Genomic DNA, 18,804 nt, shown 5'->3' on the forward strand with positions numbered 1-18,804 from the left:
ATCGACCAGATAAAAAAAATGCATAGTGTAGGTTTATTGTTTATTTGTATATGGCTGCATACAGTAAAACAAGCTTGATATACTGTACAGAGGGAATAGTTAAAAATAATGCAGCGTCTTTATTAGCTGTTCGGGTTCATTTCAGGCACCCGTTACACACAGTGCCTAATTGTCTATATTTAATTGTACCCAAAACAAATCCACTCCTCTACTGAGTTTCTGGTTCTTCTTGAGAAATAGATTATTCAAAAACTGCAGTGAGAAAAAGGACATATTTCAGACACACGTCTCCTTTTGCTTGTCTTCTGACAGTGTGGTTTGGAAGAGCATTTCCTGTATACAAATGCTGTGAATACTTCACACACCCTCTGTGAACCTATAGTCTTGTCTCTTAGCCTTGGCAGTCAGAGTCCAATTGTGGATTACATAACACCTCGCAGCTAAGGTTTCATACATCTGTCTCAGCTCCTCACTCTGTCAACAAACCAACTGTCTCACATACATAGTCCTCATCTTATCTGTGGACCCAGTGAAAGCTCTTTAAACACGTTGAGCAGGTCTTGACTGATCAGCAGCCATCCAAAATTCATTTTTCTCTTATTTTTAGGCCTAAGATTTTACATATTTTACTCTTTTTGTACTTTATTTGACTCAGTCTTTTGAAACGTACCAGCTCTGCCTGTTTTGACAGGATTTCATTCTTGATCTGAGACACTGTTGGCATTCTCCACTTGAAAGGCAAAAGTTGGTGATGAAGAGTCTTGAAAGTCACTGTCCAAACTGCCCAGTATTGCAGATTCAGTAACGTTTGTCCTGCAAGAGTCAAACGTCAGGCCCTTCTATAATAATTTTAACATTGTATTAGTTCTTGTGTCTCAAACTTACCGGAGAGGCGTAGCATCTGCTGAAAAGTTTGGCGGCTGACTTCATGTCATTGTTGCTCAGTTGATTTACCTTGCTTGTCCGTCCTTGCTTGATACCAGTTTCATTCATTTGTAGATTATACGACTTTCTGGGACTTGGGTTTTGGACATCAGGGCTGCTGTAAAATGATTGAGAGGCAGACAGATGGAATTGCGTTTTAGATAAATCAAATTCAAGGTAATTTAGATACTATCACAAATCAAATTGCCAGTATACTTGCATTTCATTGGCAGAAGTTCCCTTTTTTGCTCTGCACATGTCCTCCTCTCTTGACTCTGTACCGTTTTTATCATCTTCATATTCCTCTGCACACTCTTCTGTAGGCGTAGGAAGTGCAGAGGCACTGTTTACGCTTATGTCTGGGTCCAAAACAGATACCACCTTATCAAATAACTGTAGAGAAATGACGACAACTCTTAACTGAAACTCTTAACTTTTACTAGCGGCCTCATCGATCTGGCACATAGGTGATCCTGCTGTCATCACCACTTACCTCTGGAGTCATGTGATCCTTGTAGTGCGAGTACATAGCCAGAGGATGCTGTTTGAGTTTCTCCTCCACAGCAGCCACATATTCTCTGCCGATCTGCTTTTGGATCATCTGCTTTGAGAAGCAGGCATGTTCTTTAGAAATGCACTTTTTAGGCTTCTGACTGGAGTTGCGGTTTGGGGAGTCACGGAAAATAACCGGTGAAACACCTCTCCTGGATAACAGTGACGAGCAATCGCTGAAGTCATCCAGGCTCACGTTTACAAAACTACCAACTGAGAGAATTTTGTTTGCTGGGCCTTTAAGATACTTGGTCTGCAACCTCTCCTTGTACCTGAGGATTGATAAAAAAAAAATATGAATCCTATAAAGCAGTTTCATATACTTAAATATCGGTTAAAAACAATATGGATACAAGTTAGAGACAATGGTAAACAAGCATACTTTACGAGCAAACTGCAGTATCAGCTATGTATCCTGTGGAAGCTTCACCTCAGGAAAAACTATGGCAGACGGTATATTAAGGTCACTGTATCGTTGTTCCTGTTTCTATAGAAATAATATAGGCTGTGTTCCACAATATGCAATATGTATGAACAATTATTTCAGTTTGACAGAAGATCCTTTTAAAGAATAACATACTATATCTGACTGCAAACAGGCTATTTCTCCTTTAATGATTTTAAAATAAATTACTATTTTTGTAAACTTTATATTTCAGTATAAGCAGACTCACTGTACCAGCTCATTTTCCCATATCTGAGTATGAAGTGCATGTCTATTTCAACCACATGCACATTGCTCTCCTAGTTGTCTTTTTATATCCTCCTTTATGTTTTGCCAGTTGGACCCTCAGCTGGTACTTGACTGATGATCAGTCACGGTGTCGTATCTCTGACGGAAAAGGAACAGATAAAACCATATATTCTCCATCGAGGGCCTGATGGGACTTCAGCTTATTTTGATATGTTGTCTTTTCGTGTTGTCTATAATAATTGGGTTAGGATCCCATATGAATAGAACCTTGTGAAAACTGAGTCTTATCTTATCTCTACTTGAATAGAGAAGCCTCCTTTACTTCTTTCTGATAATACTTAATATTTTGCAGCATCAAAGTGCAGTTTGAAACTGGGTCAAGTGTCATTTCATCCTGAGAGGAACTAAAGCAGTCGTCTGCACTTTCCATTTCACCTGTTTCCACCAGTTTAAGTAACAATCTGCAATCAAACACTGTGTTTGTAGTTGAACTTTTAAGGCTTCACAAAGGTAGTAGTCATTGCTGATCTACTGTATTGGTTGCAAACCATATCCAAGTTTTGTTACTGTTTTAAAAAAAAAAAATAATGCAAATGTTTTCAGAAGTTATGGATGGTTAGGTTTCAGACAACCGCTGTTATTTTTAAGATTGTGGCTGATTGCACAAAGTATACATATATATAGCTTGATATAAAAATTTGTCAACCATTAGATATTTTATTGTGCAGTTTATCTCAAACTATATAATACTATGATGGCAGCATTGGACTTTTAAATGTATTTATTTATTGGCATTAATGCAAAAAAGTTGTACAACATGACAGATGATAATATTTTGATATAAAGTTATAGTTCAGTCGTCTCAATTGTTGATAATGCCACTGGCTTTACAGCACTTCATTCTGTCTCAAATTTCTCATGCAATACATGTTTATGTTTTCCTGCAATTTGTTTGAGGGGCTCAAAATAACAGTGTATTTTTGGTTATTCTAGCCTTTCACATAGCAGCAGACTGATACTGTAAATACACAGAAAGAAATACATCATCCTGCTACCCGTTAACATGAGCATACACATACCTTCGGGGCTAAATGAAGCAGCTCAGGAACCGTTTTAAATAGCACATGCCTTCAGTGATATACAGTACTGAAACATATTTGTCTTATCTATTTCTGCCTCTCCCTTTTCCAGCTCATTTGAATTCTAAGTATTTCTCACCTCCCCTCATCGCCATCTAGTTCTCTGTCCTTAAGACTGGCTCAGTTCAGGTGAGCAAACAGAGAAGCAATAAAGGGTTGGAAGTGATTATACATCATATTTACATATTAATACTCTAAATCCTCAAGTAAAAGACACAGAGACACTCCTGTGTTTGAATTACAGCTTGTATGGCAGGCAGTGTCTACATCAGGAGTGAAGAGTAACAAGGCACAATCACTCAAGTGCTGGACTAAAGTCATTTTTTTACTTCTCCTGCATTGTATTTTAAAGGGAAACTGTATACTTTTTACTGCACTACATTGATGTGACGGCTGTAGATGGTGACTTTGCAGATTAATTTAACATACAATATATATATAATCATCAGTTTATAAACCAGAAGTACACAAAGTAGTTGAAATGTGCTAAAATGAATGCTTACATTAACCCTTTAATACCTGAGCAAATTAGCGTGATGTCTTTCAAAAACATATGAGGGCGACAAGCAGCTTAACTTGATGTGGCCCAAAAACTGGCAAGAAATTAGTAAAATGTTACAAGAAATAAAATAAGCAAAAACAGAAAAGAGAAAGAAAAAAAAGAAAAGTAAAAAACACAAAAACTGACAAACAAAGCAATACAAAAATTACCTTTAAAAAAGTGCTAAAAAAATCTTTTTTCTACTGCAACATAATTTTAATTATATAATTGAGAGAATCATAAATCTAGTTTTCTTGACAATTTCCCTCTGTTTTTGTCACGTCTATACATTTTCAGATACTCTGTTGCAATCAAAAATAAAATATTCAATACTTCTACATATCAATGGTGGAAGAAATTGGCACTCAGATTTTAATTAAATAAAAGTAACAATAAATGAGAAAGTCAGGGCTAACTTTAATTGGGCCTTAATAATACATCATGACCTTTTCTGTTTATATTTTTTATTATTAATTTGAATCTGCAAAGTAACTAAAACTATTAAATAAATTCAGTAAATGCAGTAAAAAGTCAAATATTTGCCTCCAAAATAAAGTAGAGTAAAAGTAGAAAGTAACATAGGTTAGTGTAGAAATACTTAAGTGAAGTTCAAGTAGACTACCTCAAACTTATACTCAAGTAAAGTAGGCTGCTCGAGTAAATGTACTTAACCTTGAAAAACATTTACTAGCAGTTATTTGGCAACAAAGAAACAATCGCTAAACTAGATTAATAATAAACTGGTGTCACAGACGACTAAGTATCACGTAAAGACAGACGTTAAATGTTACTTACCAGGGGAAAATGGGTCGCGTATTATTTGTCTCCATATCAGGTGGCCTATTATTTATTTAATAAGTTTTATCCTTGTAGATAAAAAGCTACAAAACAAACAAACAAATATAACGTTCTTTTATCGTTACTTTTCTGGTTAACGTTCTAAATGGCTCGCGAGCTGCAGTTTGTTACGTGGTAACTATGGCAACAGCTGAAGATCAGGTGGGTGGGGGGTTAAGTTTTCTGAGAAACAAAGAGGAATCGTTTTACAGCAAATTAAATACATAAACAGTCTTTACTGTCAGGTAGAGTTGGCGAAGCCAGTTAAAGGAATATACATTTACGTAAAATAAAATTCACGTCCACGCTAGTTCTCGGTTATATCAAAGCTAGGTAGCCTATGTATGACCTTGTATGAGTAACGTTGTAGGCGTTAGTAGATAGCTAAGTTGGCCTATATTGGTGGGGACATTTGATAACTAATAGGCGCATTTTTAGAGTGTTTAACCTGCAGCTATTGTTTCGCTTGAGTGACAGATATTACATTTAAATTGTAGGTATTGCAGTTTTAGGAAAGGTTATCTGTTTTTCTCATCTTACAGTATGAATGCACAAGCCAAGAGCACATTTTTTAGGAGTTATAATCCTGAAAAATGACTCAAAATTCCTCTATTGGGACCCGACTGTGTGATTATTTGGGCACTAGGGGGCTCCCCTTGGTAGAAAATTTGTATAGTTTATGTCACCCTGAACAGAGCCCATGCAACCATCTGTATCACTGTTATTTAAAAAAAATAGCTGCTGGAGGAAGATGTATTAAAGGCCTTTGCTTGAGTACAAGTAGCAGCTCTAATACCAGCATGTAGATATACTGCAGGTAAATGTCCTGCTCTAACTAACTAAAAGTTGGCTTTCATATGCACTCGTGTGTCGTTTTCATGTGTAATTAACATCAGTCTTGGGAGTAACTAGGTAGTCCACATGTAAGCCTAATTAGGGTTTTTTATGATAATGTAATTGCAGTCACTTACAGTTACTGAGAAACAATCTGAAATGAAATTACAGTTACTAATCAAAATATTGGTAGTTACAAGGGTTACAACTGAATATATTATTTTGGTTCAAAGTTAAGATGTACAATATAACATCCGCTCAGTTGTTTTGCATGTTTACAAGGGGCAGGTATGCTTTCTTTTGGCAAAAAACTGTTTCCACAATTTTCAGCTTTAATAAAACATTTTCTGGAAAAGTAGTGCAATGTAATTAGTTATCTTACTTTGATGAAGTACTTAAAGTAATTGCATAACTTTTTACATTTTTAACTTTTTACATTTTTAACAGGATTACCAGTAATCTCATGGCGGTCCTGTTATATTTCAAAAGTAACCTCCCCAACATTGTATATAATTGCTGTATATGCCTAATTTTAATGTAGTAACTGGTCAAAGTGGAGCTTCTTTTAACAGCTTTTTTTTTCTTCTTTTTTTTCTTTTGCTTTTCTGTTTCTTACTTTATAGACGTTTACTTCTGACAGAGCTGCGGGTTTCCTGCTGTTGTTGTGTGCCACTGCTGAGATTCTGGAGAAATTCATAACAACATCTCTTGCCCAGATAAGTGATTGTTGTTGACCGTATTCAGTCACATGCTATTCCCTTCAGGGCCGATGAATTAGCTAATTAGTCCGAGTTTAAGTCCCCCAACTCTCCTGCTGTTCAAACATCAGGGAAAACACTGCTGGGACAGAGAGGCTACTGTTTCCTCTCTTTCAACACTGATGAACCCTATTTATAGCAACAAACTAACTTAGTAAACAGTTTGAAAGCAGTCAGTGAACTGTCTAATGCGCTGTTTCAGCTTGTTTGTTTGCCAGCGACACAGCCAGCTTGAGTGCAGCCATTTAACAGTGACTTTTGAATGCAAGTTTGAGATCTGACGTCTTCATTTCACTGCTTATCCAGTGTTACATTTGCATAATTATACTCCTATTTTGAGGGAGTAGTTAATGCAGATTGAAAACTGTGTTGAAAGCATTAATGAGAGTTTTTATGTCATGGAAAAGTCATAAAAAAGAAACCATCAGCTGATGGAAAAGGCAGACAACTGTATGTCATATACAGTAGCTTGTGTATGATCTTCTGTAGACTGTGAATGGGTTTTTTGATTACTCTAGGCGTCCTGGGTCTCTTGCTCTCGCCTATAGATTCCTCGTGCTGTCACAGGACCGCTCTGAGCTGGTGACATGATGCGGCAGTAGCACAAACCCATAGTATGAACAGATTATGTACTGTAGCCCTGACAATATCACGTCAGAGTTGTGCCATGTCTCTGAAGAATTTTCACTCGTGACTCCCAGGAGAGTGTTGACCAGCTCTTTCCCACATACTTGAGTCAGACCGGGTGACATACAGCGACCTGCAAAGGTCAACTGTCCGGTCATACATTGTGCTTCTCCTTTCTGGTCTGTTGATGACTTGAATTTTCTGTCTTTGAAACGTCAGCATGCGTCAAAGCTAGTACCCATAGAAATGAACTGTACATGCTTACATTTGAACTTTGCTCTTTGTGTGCATCCTTGCTGTGAAACTACCAGCTTGGGCCTGACATTCCCACATATGTACTTAAATTAAGGTTTTTATTAGTGATGATCAGCAAACCAAACTGCAGACATGGGCAGGAATGGATTAATGGACGCGTTTACTGGTCAACTTGTCCTGTGATATGCCCCTCAAATTAACACGTGCCTATCAGGAAGAGACACAGAGAAGCAAAAACAACTTCAAAAAGACACAAAAAACAACAAAGAGATGCGAAACAGCTGCAAAGAGACACAGAGACTCACAACAACTAAGAAAAAGGGCAAAAAAAAAACTACCCCTAAAACACAGAGACACAGAATGACCACATTAAATGCAAAGCAACTACAATGCGATTCAAAATGACCACAACGAAACATAAATTGACTACAAAAGGAGACAAAACAACCACGAAGAGACACAAAATGACCATGAGATTCAAAGCAACTAAAGAGATTCAAAATGACCACAAAGTAGCATAAAACAACTACAAAGAGACACAAAATGACAAAATACAGATGACTACAAAAAGATACAAAATTACCACAAAGAGATGTAAAATTAATACAAAAAGGGCAAACAACCACAGACCCCAAAAACTGTACAAAATGATTACAGAGAACCAAAACCACAGAGATATAATATACCCATGGTCATGGGAAAAAATCACCGTGTTATTTTCATGTTCAAGTTACCTGGCCTTCTAAGGAATGGGAAAAATCTGCCATCCTTAGGCCAATAAAGCTGATTTATTCCTGCCTGGATAAACTCAAACGTACATGGTTGTTAAGCTATTTAAGAGCTGTCTTTTCACTCATGAAAAGTTTACATTTTTACATGCATTTTTTTTATCCAGCAGCAGTTATATGGCCTGTGTGCCCAAAATAAGCTCTATCAGTTTATAGACACCAGTTTTGTTTTTTTGCCATTGTCTTATCTATCTAACTTGACTGAAGGGTGGAAACGCCTGTAACTTTGTGTACTTCAAGTTTTTACTTACCGCACCTTTCTTTCCTTGTGAGGAGGATTTCCTTCTCATGCATCCTGATTTCTAGATATTGAAATATGACACCTGTGTAATCTTTCATTGTCTACAAACAGCTCCCTAAATGGTTGCACGAAGATGGCCTGACTTGAGAAAGCTCAGCCCCTTTGGAAAAAAAAAATCCAGTAGATAGTGGGATGTGGAAACTGTATAGTTTACACATGCAACCTGCTGATATGCTTAACGAGATCAGAGCAGACGGATTGAATTAGTACAATTTTAAAGCAAAGTCCCTTATTATGAATTGATCCATAAACAAATCCAAAATGTTAGTTTAATAGATTCATTATTTCAACACTTCATTTGCATTTACCTTATTCAGAAAGTAAAGGCTAGTTTTGTTTATTTGTTTTATGACGTTTGTTCATTGTTTTTATTTATTTATTCCACACATGCACAATAAGATATAAAAACAAAGCAATGGGACCACATTAATTTTCCTCCAGAGACTTTCTACTTCTCTTCGGCAACATTAGCACAATTGGGGGAAACTTGTGTTATACACAGGAAATGTTTTTGTTTATGGTAAAATCAGAGGGTTTGGCAGCACGCTGGCTTCCAGTGAAAAGAACTTTATTGCCATTTTTAACAGCCTTTCACAGCCTTTAGGATGTTGAGCAACTGTAGAAAACAATACACCAGAGAGGATGTGCAAACACGCTATCTGTACAGGATACCGCACAGGTGTGGCCGTCAGGTTTCCCACTTCTTCAGTTTGCTATGGGCAAGGTCCTGTCAACTCTGGATGAAATCAGATTTATTTGCTTGACCTTTATTCATAGTTAGAGACACAGCAAAGTGCACATACCGCATTTATTAAAAGATCGAATGGGTAATGACTTCATCAAGTTTTACGGGACAATCTGACACAGGAAAACTCGAGAACCCCACTTATCAAGGTTATTTTTGTACAAATGCCACTATTAGAAATGAAGGGTAAGTACATTAATAACACTTTAATAAATGATAATAATTGTGTAAACGGGCACAATAACAATCTGTTTAATTATTGATTAATGTAAGAATTATTCTTTCGATTGACACATTTTTATTAGTCAATAGAACTGTTTTTTCTGTACCACCAGCTGCCCCAAAGCCAGAGATACTCAGTTTACAATAATAACAAATTGAGAAAAAAATCTCATAATTTTATAAGTTAAAACCAGAGAATGTCTTTTGCTTGATAAATAGCATAAACAATTAATCAGTTATTAGAATTGTTGCCATTTATTATTCTAACAATAAAATGTACATTAATTAAACTGCAGCCAAATAATATGACATATGACTCTAAGACTTCCATGTGGGCCTCCATTACATATTTAATTATAAAAAGCTTTTTATCATCCCTAGTTGACTTTATTCATAATTTACTGCCATTGTTTATTGTAATCTAGCTTCCAGCCACAGTGCATTTTGCAACCTCACTTTTCAGTTCACATTTAAATGAGTGAAGCGAGTTTGTGGGCTGGCGTTGTCAGACTATGCTCCATTCAACAATGCATACATTGTTGCATAAGTCTCCTCTCGAGCCCGGGGACAGCAGGGCTAAGCAGGGTCACTGTGAAAAAAAAAACTGAAATCGTGATGAGCGCTGTTTCAGAATATGCTGTCATGGAGATCAACAGCATTATTTTTCCGCCTTTGTAATGTGGTGTGATGGCAGTACCTCCTCAACTTCTTAAATTAACACTTTGTTGCTCCATGCAGGAACAAAGAGTCGCTGTCTCCTGTTACAAAACAGATTATTTGAATGGTGGGAAATGAACCACACCTACACAGACAAAGGAATTCTATGGTCAGTCCATCTCTTGACCGCTGTTGAGTAAATAAACTAGAAAGTCGCGCCATGAGAAAGCATATACAACGCATACAATGACAAAGAAACACCTTGATTGTTCTGTAGAGTATGTGATGTTTATATCAGTGGTGGAAGTAAATACTTGGATCATGTACGTAAGCAATAATACCAATACAACAATGTAAAATTATTCCATTACAACTTATAGTACTGTCTGCAGAAAAATGATGATGAAATTTTGTTCCTAATTTTCAAAAAGATAAATCTGTGATATCTTGAGAGAATTAATGGGGCACAAAAGAAGCAAAGTTCTGCTTCCAAAATTTGTTTTCATTTTCCAGACTGTTTTCCAGTCATTGCTTTTTTTTATGAATAATTGGGGTTTAGTTGTTCAGTAGAGTGAAAGTGTCCGTGGACGTTTTACTGGGCAGTTCACCCCAACATCAGAAACATATTTTCCCCCTTACCTGTGGTGAAATTTGTCAGTCTGGGTTGTTTTGTTGTGAGATGTTGAGTGTTGGAGATATCAGCCGTAGAGATGTCTGCCTTCTCTCCAATATAAAGAAACTAGATGGCACTCGGTTTGTGATGCTCACGGCATCAAAAAGATACTTAAAAAACGGGAATGTTTTTTTTCAAAAACTCATGATTTTCAAGCAGGAACTATTTTCACTCTACCTAACTTAACCCGAAAATCATAAACCGTATCACTGCACAGATGGAAGTGTGCATCTACTCGTGGACAAAAGGCTTGTGCTCATGACAGTGTGAAATGTTCCCTAAGTTAATTTCCATTGCACTTTCTTGCATTTTGGCTTTATTGAAGAAAAAAAAACAGCATAGTCAAGCTTAAAATGTTAATTTTTCATCTATTTTTTTTTTTTTTTTAAATATCTGATGTTTAAAGTGGTATTTTTATGTGCAAATTGAAAAGCCACATAATAAGAGGTGGAAGAAAGGTAATTTACCCAAAGATTCAGAATCATAAGGTTATTCTTTAACATATTTTATAAGATTATGATTTGCTTGTTATATTTTTAATCTTGATCTGAAAAGCTACTATGCTAATGAAGGGGAAAGTCTAATATTTCACTCTGATATTAATGGAATAGAAGTATAAAGTAGCAAAAAATGCCTCAAAACTGTATTCAAGCACAGTGCTTGAGTATGTGTATTTAGTTACTTTCCACCACTGTAGTATGATTAAAGCATAGGGCATCAGATCCTGCTTTTCTCATTACCCAACATTTCTTTTGTCTGCTACAACACAGCAAGTTCTTTCGGTCACTGTGATCCTCTCCAAGGAGAGCAAGGAACTGTTTAACCCAGAGATAAATTCAGAGCAGTGTACACTTCCCATAGCTCTTAATGGCTCAGTTTGCATTAATCACCTTCAGTGAAAAGGTCTGCCACTCCTCGCAAGTCTCCACTCCCACAACTATGCCTCTATATCAGTCTGTGGCCTTACAAAGACTGTCTCAGCCTTCAGACTTAATGTCCAGTACCAGGCTCCACCGCGGTTCAGCCTGCAGGGGTGGAGGACCGAGCTTACCGAGTCAAGCCGTATTTACAGAAAGAGTTAATGTTGTTTCTGTAGTGTTGATATAAGGAGTGAGCTGCAGATAGGGAGGACAGATGATGGAATGTGACTGGTGGATGATGTGGTTGGTTAACACATTTTTACTTCATCTAACAGACAGGAGGTTGTTGCTGTCAATAAAAATACCACTCCTCCAAAATGTCATGTGTCAGAAAAGCTGCCTTGATTTGAACATGATTACTGAGCAGTTTTGAGATGGCTTAAACAGAGTTAGAGGGCTTTCTATAACAAATCTGGTGGAATTTTCAACCTGACATTAAAACTTTAACATTTATAACTGATACAGATCCTAGTGTTGTAAGGTAAACTGCAGTTTTTGGAGTGTTGTTTTCAACATTTATCAATTTTATAATTCTTCACCCCAGTTGTCACAAAAAATGTCGGCATTATATATTTCTGCAAACCCGGATACATTACATTTGCATGTTTTAATGTAGCAGATACATTGAAACTTCACATTTCACAACTGCTGTGGCTAATGTGTGGTTAGGTGTTAGGCACAAAAAACACTTATAGGGATTTTGGGGTCACAATCACCACCGGTAAAGCGCCAATGTCTCAGTAAAAAACTGTCACTTTTCACACCCATGTTTGGAACCTGAAAAGCCATTGGAAAAAAATGTACAGTTGCTACAAAACCCACGTTTGTAACTTAAAATGCCTCTGGAGAAACACTTGATGATGTCACTACAAAATACCTATAAATAGCCTATAAAGCTGATAGAACCACACACCAAAGGGTTACACATGGAAAAAACACAGACAGGTCACTACAAAACACCCACGTTTGGAGCCTGAAACAGTGATGGAAACACTTTTATGATGCGCTAAAACACAACCAGTTCTGCTGTTTGTTCATCTCGGACAGTGGTCTGCATTTCTGATTACAGAGTCCACTTACAGTATGCTGTAAGCTGATAATGCTGATAAGATACGTATGAAATGTGGAAATTACATATATTTGTGGTTTGCAAAAACGTATATTGCCAACATTTTCTTATGTTGTCTGTGCTGAAATCATAGATTTTACAAAAAATTCCTAACTCTAGGTACACTTATAGCTTTTGTACTCCTTTGCCATGATGGCATTTGGCCATAGTGATGGTGATGTATGTCGCTTGTTCGGTTTACCACTTTGGTCCAGGCTGACATATTAAGAAAACTATTGGTTGGATTACTAAACGATTTTGGACAGACATTCATGGTGCCAACAGAATGAATGCCACACACTTCTAGTGGGTCGAGTGATGATTTAGAGGGATTACTTCTGTTTGAGTATATACATTGTTTTTTAGGAAAAATTCTGCATAGTGAACTTTTAAACCTGCTGAACAGCATGTTAGCATCTTCATTGTGAGCATGTTTATACTGGTGTTAACATTTAACTGGTAGATCCTCACAGAGCTGTTTGCATGACTGTAGACTTTTAGTCTTCATATTAGTAATTGTCTCAATTCAAACACACCTGTATTATCCTCGTTGCCTTGCAGACACACATCATGACCTCAGAAAGCTTTGTGAGGAGGGGCGTTGGTCCTATTTGTTCAGTGCTGCAGATGAATACAGTCTGAAAAATTGTAATTTGAAGGACATGTTTGCATACTGTGTGTGATATTTGCTATCTATCTTATTTATCAGGTTAGAGGTGTTTACATTTGGCTTTTGCAAAGTTTAAAGTCAAACCACCCATCAACCTCAAATAAGTTTTGCTGTTGAGTTATGACCATGACTGCAGTCAAACTGCTCTTAACAAGATAACAACTTTCTGCTCACTCTCGACTGAACTCTTATTATAATTATTGGGCGTGCGAGGATGGTGACTTGAAATTACTCCTAAACACAATGTGAAGCCCACATGACCAAGCACGTAACCCATTTCGCAGTATTATCACTCCAGAAAGCTGACTGCGCAGAATGTACGAAACATTCAGAGAATACTTTCTTTCCCAAACTCATGAATGGACATTTGTGTCCAAATAAATGTGCTTGCTGTTGAGCCACATTTGCACTCAAGCCATGTCTTCAAAGTGCGAACCCAAAGCTATTGGTGCATTTTCTTTTATTAGTGGGGGTCAAAATGTGTCGAACACAATGAATGATTTGTACAGAAAACAAACACTAGTTGGAAGTAGTCGTCCAAAATTATTTACCCTCTGTATAAAAGTCTCCTTGTTGTGGTATGCATGAATGCTCGCCTTATTCTCACTATGAACCCCTTTCCTGATGCTGTACATGGAGATATTCACATAAAAGACATGGTCATCAAATAGCTTTGTGTGGGCCTTCAAAGCCGGGTGTCTTCAGCTTCCAACAAGTCCAACAACAAAAAAACAGAAAAAAAAATCAGTGTCGCTCTGCTGACCAAACATAAAAAGAAACCATTACAAAGGTTGAACTGTTTTACCCCTCTTTCACCCTCCCGCCCTTTCTTTTGGCAGAAACAATGTTGCTGCATTACTTGACTGTTATCCTTCCCCCCTGATGATTTTCTTTAGCATTTTTTACTTCTCTTGTTTGAACAGATGCTGCCCCCCTCCTGGCGCCCCCATCCTCTGGGACTGCTATAAGGCTGAGCACAATGAGGTAACACTCAATTACATTAACGCTGAGAGTCCAGCCCAGGCAGTTCCTTCCAGTAAGCAACATCAAACAATATGATGTATATCGCTTCCTGAGGCAAATTTGTAGGCCTTTGTCCTGCTTTATTTATGAATGGATTATGAAAGCGGTAGCTGCATGACCTTGCTTACCTTTCAGTCCCACCATTTTTGCTTAATAATTTATGTCAGGATGTATCCTAACCTGTTGGCCACCAACCAAACCCTGAATGACCCCAGTCACTGAGAAAGGCCAATCTATGAATGGTTGAAATGGGGAGTAAAGACAGATTTATCCTGCCTTCTTTCCTTCGTCTTATCTGAGCCAGCATCGCGTCGGCTAGCATTCTGGGTAAAAGCTCTTGAGATAAGCAGCTGTTGTTGTCTGTAAATAAGGATGGTGGTGGCTCACAATTCCCAGTGTCCTGTTTCAGCTTCACACTGGTGCCATGCCAAAGAATCCAAAGGGCACCAAAGAATCCCAGAAAAATGTCACCTTTGACCTTCGGTGACACTTAAAATGTGATCGTATTTCGACCAAATTCTGGTAGCACGTTCACAAGTCTTCACAAGACTGAGAACTGAGGTGCGGCCCTTCTTTAACCCCTTGGAACCTGGGAAAATTTGCTTGATTTCTCTCAAAAACCTAGGAAGAAGGCACTGAGAGACTTAAGAACAAATGACCCAAAGATTAGCAAAAAATGCATGGAAAAAGTACAAGAAAATTTCCTGAAAATGAGCACACAAAAACAAAAAAAAGTAAAACAGCAATAACCAGAAATTAAAAAAAGCTAAAAAAAAAAAAATTTAAAAAAATATAACAATTATGTGATATAGTTTTAATATATATATATATATATATATATATATATATATATATATATATATATATATATATATATATATATATATATATATATAAAAATAGTTCCCTGGACATTTTCCCCTAATGTTTTAGAAATAAGTTTCTAAATTACATAGTTCTTTCAGATTGCAGGATATTTCTTACCAACTAGCTTGATTTCTCTCAAAAACATAAGAAGAAGGCAATGAGAAACTTAGTAAGAGATGATCCATAAAGTTAGTCAAATGCACAAAAAAATTGCCCGAAAAATAGCACAAAAATAAAAACAAAAAAAGTAAAAAAAAAAAACAAAAAACAAAAAACTAATGTAAAAATAAATGCTTAAAATGATAATAATTATGTAAAATAATTTCAAATATTTTATTGTTCTAATTATAAAAATAGTTTCCTGACATTTTCACCCTAACTTTTTTGAAACAATTTTCTAAATCTACTTATTTCTAGCAATTTGCCAGAAATTTCTTACCATGTTGCTCATTACCATTTTTTCCATGTTTTTGAAAGAAATCAAAATTATTTGCTCAGGACTCAAAGGTTTAAATACTTGTGAAAGGCGTCTGAATGCAGCATACGAAGAGTGATGTTGATGTAGGTTTCAAAGGGTTAATTTCAACATGCTTTAGATTGCATTTAAGTGATTTTTCCAAAATGATTTTTTAAAGTGGCTTCAGCAGCTACAGACCCACTGGCGCAGCACTACATTCTGACATTATCATGCTTACATTTTCCCATTCAAAGAAATCTAAATGGCATTTCATACTTTTTACATAACCAGCGTGAACAAAGTATCACTCCTCTAGTGCTCCCACTTCTACTTGAACCAAATCATTGTGAAAAATGAGCACAGAAAAATGTACTTTGATCACAAATCAATATCAAAGCTCTGAGAAAATTGTCCAACCAGCAGCTGCGTTGCACAGATCCGTGTTTGCTGTGCTGAAACGGGGATTTTTTTTTCAAGTGTGGCTGCAAAGTTATGTCATTGCTGTTTTCTTCTTCTGCACTTTACATTGAGAATTTACACCATCACTCACTTGAAGCATTGAACTTACAGATGAGAACACATTTGGCAATAAGGAACTGCTTTCGTAAAAGCAGAACAACATGTGCCCAGTCATGTATGAGCGTTATTGTGAAACCTACTACATCCACATTTGCATCTTACATGACTGCTGCAAACGGACATAATATTAGACTGTGTGTCTGGGAACAGAGCAAGCCCCCAAGAACGGCGTCAGGCTTTGATGACAATTTGACACAGTGGCCATACCATGGAATTATGACTCCCGGGTCCATCACCTGATGCCATGTTGCTCAAAAACATTTTTCCCATAGACTTACATTTTGAAAGGGACATCATACAACTTCTCACTACAAACCCTTAACCCTTTGAAGCCTGGATCAACATCAGTTTTCTTGTGCTGTGTTCAGTCTCTTTGAAACACTAATTACACTAATTTTCAGGCAATTTTCTTGTGAGGCTTTTACTAATTTTTTGCTAAATTTTGGGCCATGTCTTGTGTTGCTTGTTGCCAACTCCCAATGTTTTTTTAAATAAATCAGACTTGCTCAGGTTTCAGAGGGTGAACTAGCCCTTATATATCCATAATTATAGCCAAATCACCACTCACAGTATTACCAATTTGACATAGTGGCCAAACCATTCAACTAAAACTTCTGGCTATGTCAGGTGATGCCATAGGGCCAAAAAATAGACTTTTTCCCCAAAATACTTACACTGTGGAGGAGATGTCCTCAGTGGATATATCAATAAATCCACACGATGGAATGATGTGTCACGTGGTTGTTTTTAGGCAACAACAGTACATGCAACAACAGCACAGATGGTTAGGGTTAGGTGACAAAGTCACAGGCGACAGGTTACATCTGGACGCATTTTCAAGCGATGCTGCCCGTGTGTGTATCATGTGGATGCAGCAGGTGTCGTCCGACCATCCACCGGCGACTAACAACACCGTGCCCAGTTCTGTTTAGCCACGCTCTCATCTGCTGTTGTCCCATGCACATGTGAAAAGTGCCTTTTGGCTTTGCACACTCACTCCAAAAGCACAGACAGAGCGGCACTATGTGTCGAGTTCAGAACAGGCTGGCTATTTAGGACTTTTACATTGCTTTATTACTCTACCATATTTTAAATATGAAGTGGTGCAGAGAAATGACTCGACATCACCTTTTTCCAGTGCTTTTCCACCAAAGCAGTGAGGGGAGGTCAGATGAAACACAACACAGTAAAATCTCACTTTCAAAATAACTAAAGTATCGGCTGTTATCACTCAGAGGAAGAAACTGGCTGAGAAAATGCCCACTAATGTAGGCCTAATATTACTGCATCCCTGTGCTGTCAAGATGTAATGAAAGGGGGGAGGAGGGGGGGCTTTTTGATTTCATTTGGATAGAACATATTTTTTACTTTCCAACAAGCGATGTCATGTCATACCAAATAAGGTGGTGCAACATCCTGTGCATGCAGATCTGCAGTTACATCCTCTGACTTTTTTTTCTTAAACTGAAGACATAATTTCATGTGACATCCTCTTGAAAGGTAAATAGTAAGTGTATTTGTTATGGTCTGTTAACACCTTGTCTCAAGGTAAAATCCAGTTTAACTGTCAACATCTCTGTTGACAGATACACTGTCCTGCTGACTTTTTCTCTCCATGTAGAGGACTTTCGATGCTCCTGTGTACATGTGATTTATGCTTGTCAATATTACGCGGTCGTCCGCCTCGTGATGACCATATTGCAGGCCATTAATCAGCCACATTTTTCTGTTCCCCCCCCACAACATCATGTGTGGTTAGAGTGGGCTCCGCTGCACATCCCCTCTGCCGGCGGACAGCATCACGCCGCCGGTTCCCCCTTTAAAAGAGCCCCGCCCCGAAATCAGTCGATCAAATTCAGCATCGCACTCACCAGCGTCTGACCAATCAGCGCGCCGAGGGGGTGGTCTCGAGACGGTGGTCCGGGAGGGCAGCAGCCAATGAGAGCTCGAGCTGCTCGGACAAAGGGCTCGCGTCAACGATCGTTGGTTCCCTGAATGGCACATTATTCATGTTCACGCTGCGCTTATTTAAGGAGACGCGATGAGGTGAGACAGCGGAGCTCTTATAAAAGGTGAAGGATCTGCCCAGACTTCACTTTTTCCCCTCAGTTTTAGTGAATAATACAGCATGATGGGATGTTATTAAATTTAAGTGTCATTTTAAATAACTTTAACTAAGCACGTGCGCAAACACACTCCATGTAAGCTCATTAAAGAGTCGCCAGGTGAAATATGTTAAAGAGCATGCTCATTCATAATCCTCTTGCTTGCTCATACATGCCAGTAAAACATGAGCAGACCAGTGAAGCATCAGTGTAAAAAAAAGCGCCCTGGAGTCATTTAAAGCCAAAGAAGCAGACTTATAATAATAATAATAATAATAATAATAATAATAATAATAATAATAAAACAGCGTACAAAAAACAGACAAAAAATGGAAAAAAAGAAAAGGAAAATAAAAGATGTTTTTGTCACGTCTTTTGAGTTATTTACAGCCAAATAAAAACAAAAAAACAGACAGAAATAAAGAAACAAGGAAATTAATTCAAATAAAGACAACAAAAAACAATGGGAATAAAAATGAAATATTTTTTAGTTGATTAGCCATGACCCTGGAGTTATTATAGCTACAT

The 18,804-nt window shown here is 37.4% G+C and overlaps 2 protein-coding genes across 5 annotated transcripts in view; one reads left to right on the plus strand and one right to left on the minus strand.

Moving 5' to 3' along the window:
- Positions 1–18,804, plus strand: part of LOC121944952 (coiled-coil domain-containing protein 158-like) — a 32,701-nt gene that overhangs the window by 13,426 nt on the left and 471 nt on the right. Inside the window, exon 23 of one of the 2 annotated variants that reach the window (XR_015776384.1) lies at positions 14,169–14,229. The gene's annotated coding sequence lies outside the window, so the exon portion shown is untranslated. Of the gene's footprint in view, positions 1–6,144; positions 12,519–14,168; positions 14,230–18,804 lie in introns of those variants that run through there. The other variant, XM_042488923.2, reaches the window with a different exon arrangement.
- fam47e (family with sequence similarity 47 member E) lies at positions 22–6,153 on the minus strand. 3 transcript variants are annotated; one of them, XM_088076504.1, is made up of 5 exons: positions 4,646–6,153; positions 1,418–1,748; positions 1,145–1,317; positions 886–1,042; positions 22–780 (listed from the first exon to the last, which is right to left on the minus strand). In XM_088076504.1, the coding sequence occupies exons 1-5, from the start codon at positions 4,678–4,680 to the stop codon at positions 769–771; spliced, it is 708 nt and encodes a 235-aa protein (XP_087932630.1). In that variant the 5' UTR covers positions 4,681–6,153; the 3' UTR covers positions 22–768. The 3 variants fall into 3 exon arrangements, with proteins under 3 accessions (XP_087932630.1, XP_042344528.2, XP_087932631.1); XM_042488594.2 differs by having other exon boundaries at positions 22–813; positions 4,646–4,837; XM_088076505.1 differs by lacking the exons at positions 22–780; positions 886–1,042 and having other exon boundaries at positions 1,102–1,317.

The sequence above is a fragment of the Plectropomus leopardus genome, chromosome 4 (assembly GCF_026936395.1).
Source record: "Plectropomus leopardus strain MGB_pleo_1.0 chromosome 4, ASM2693639v1, whole genome shotgun sequence".
NCBI classification, from domain to species: Eukaryota; Metazoa; Chordata; class Actinopteri; order Perciformes; family Serranidae; genus Plectropomus; species Plectropomus leopardus.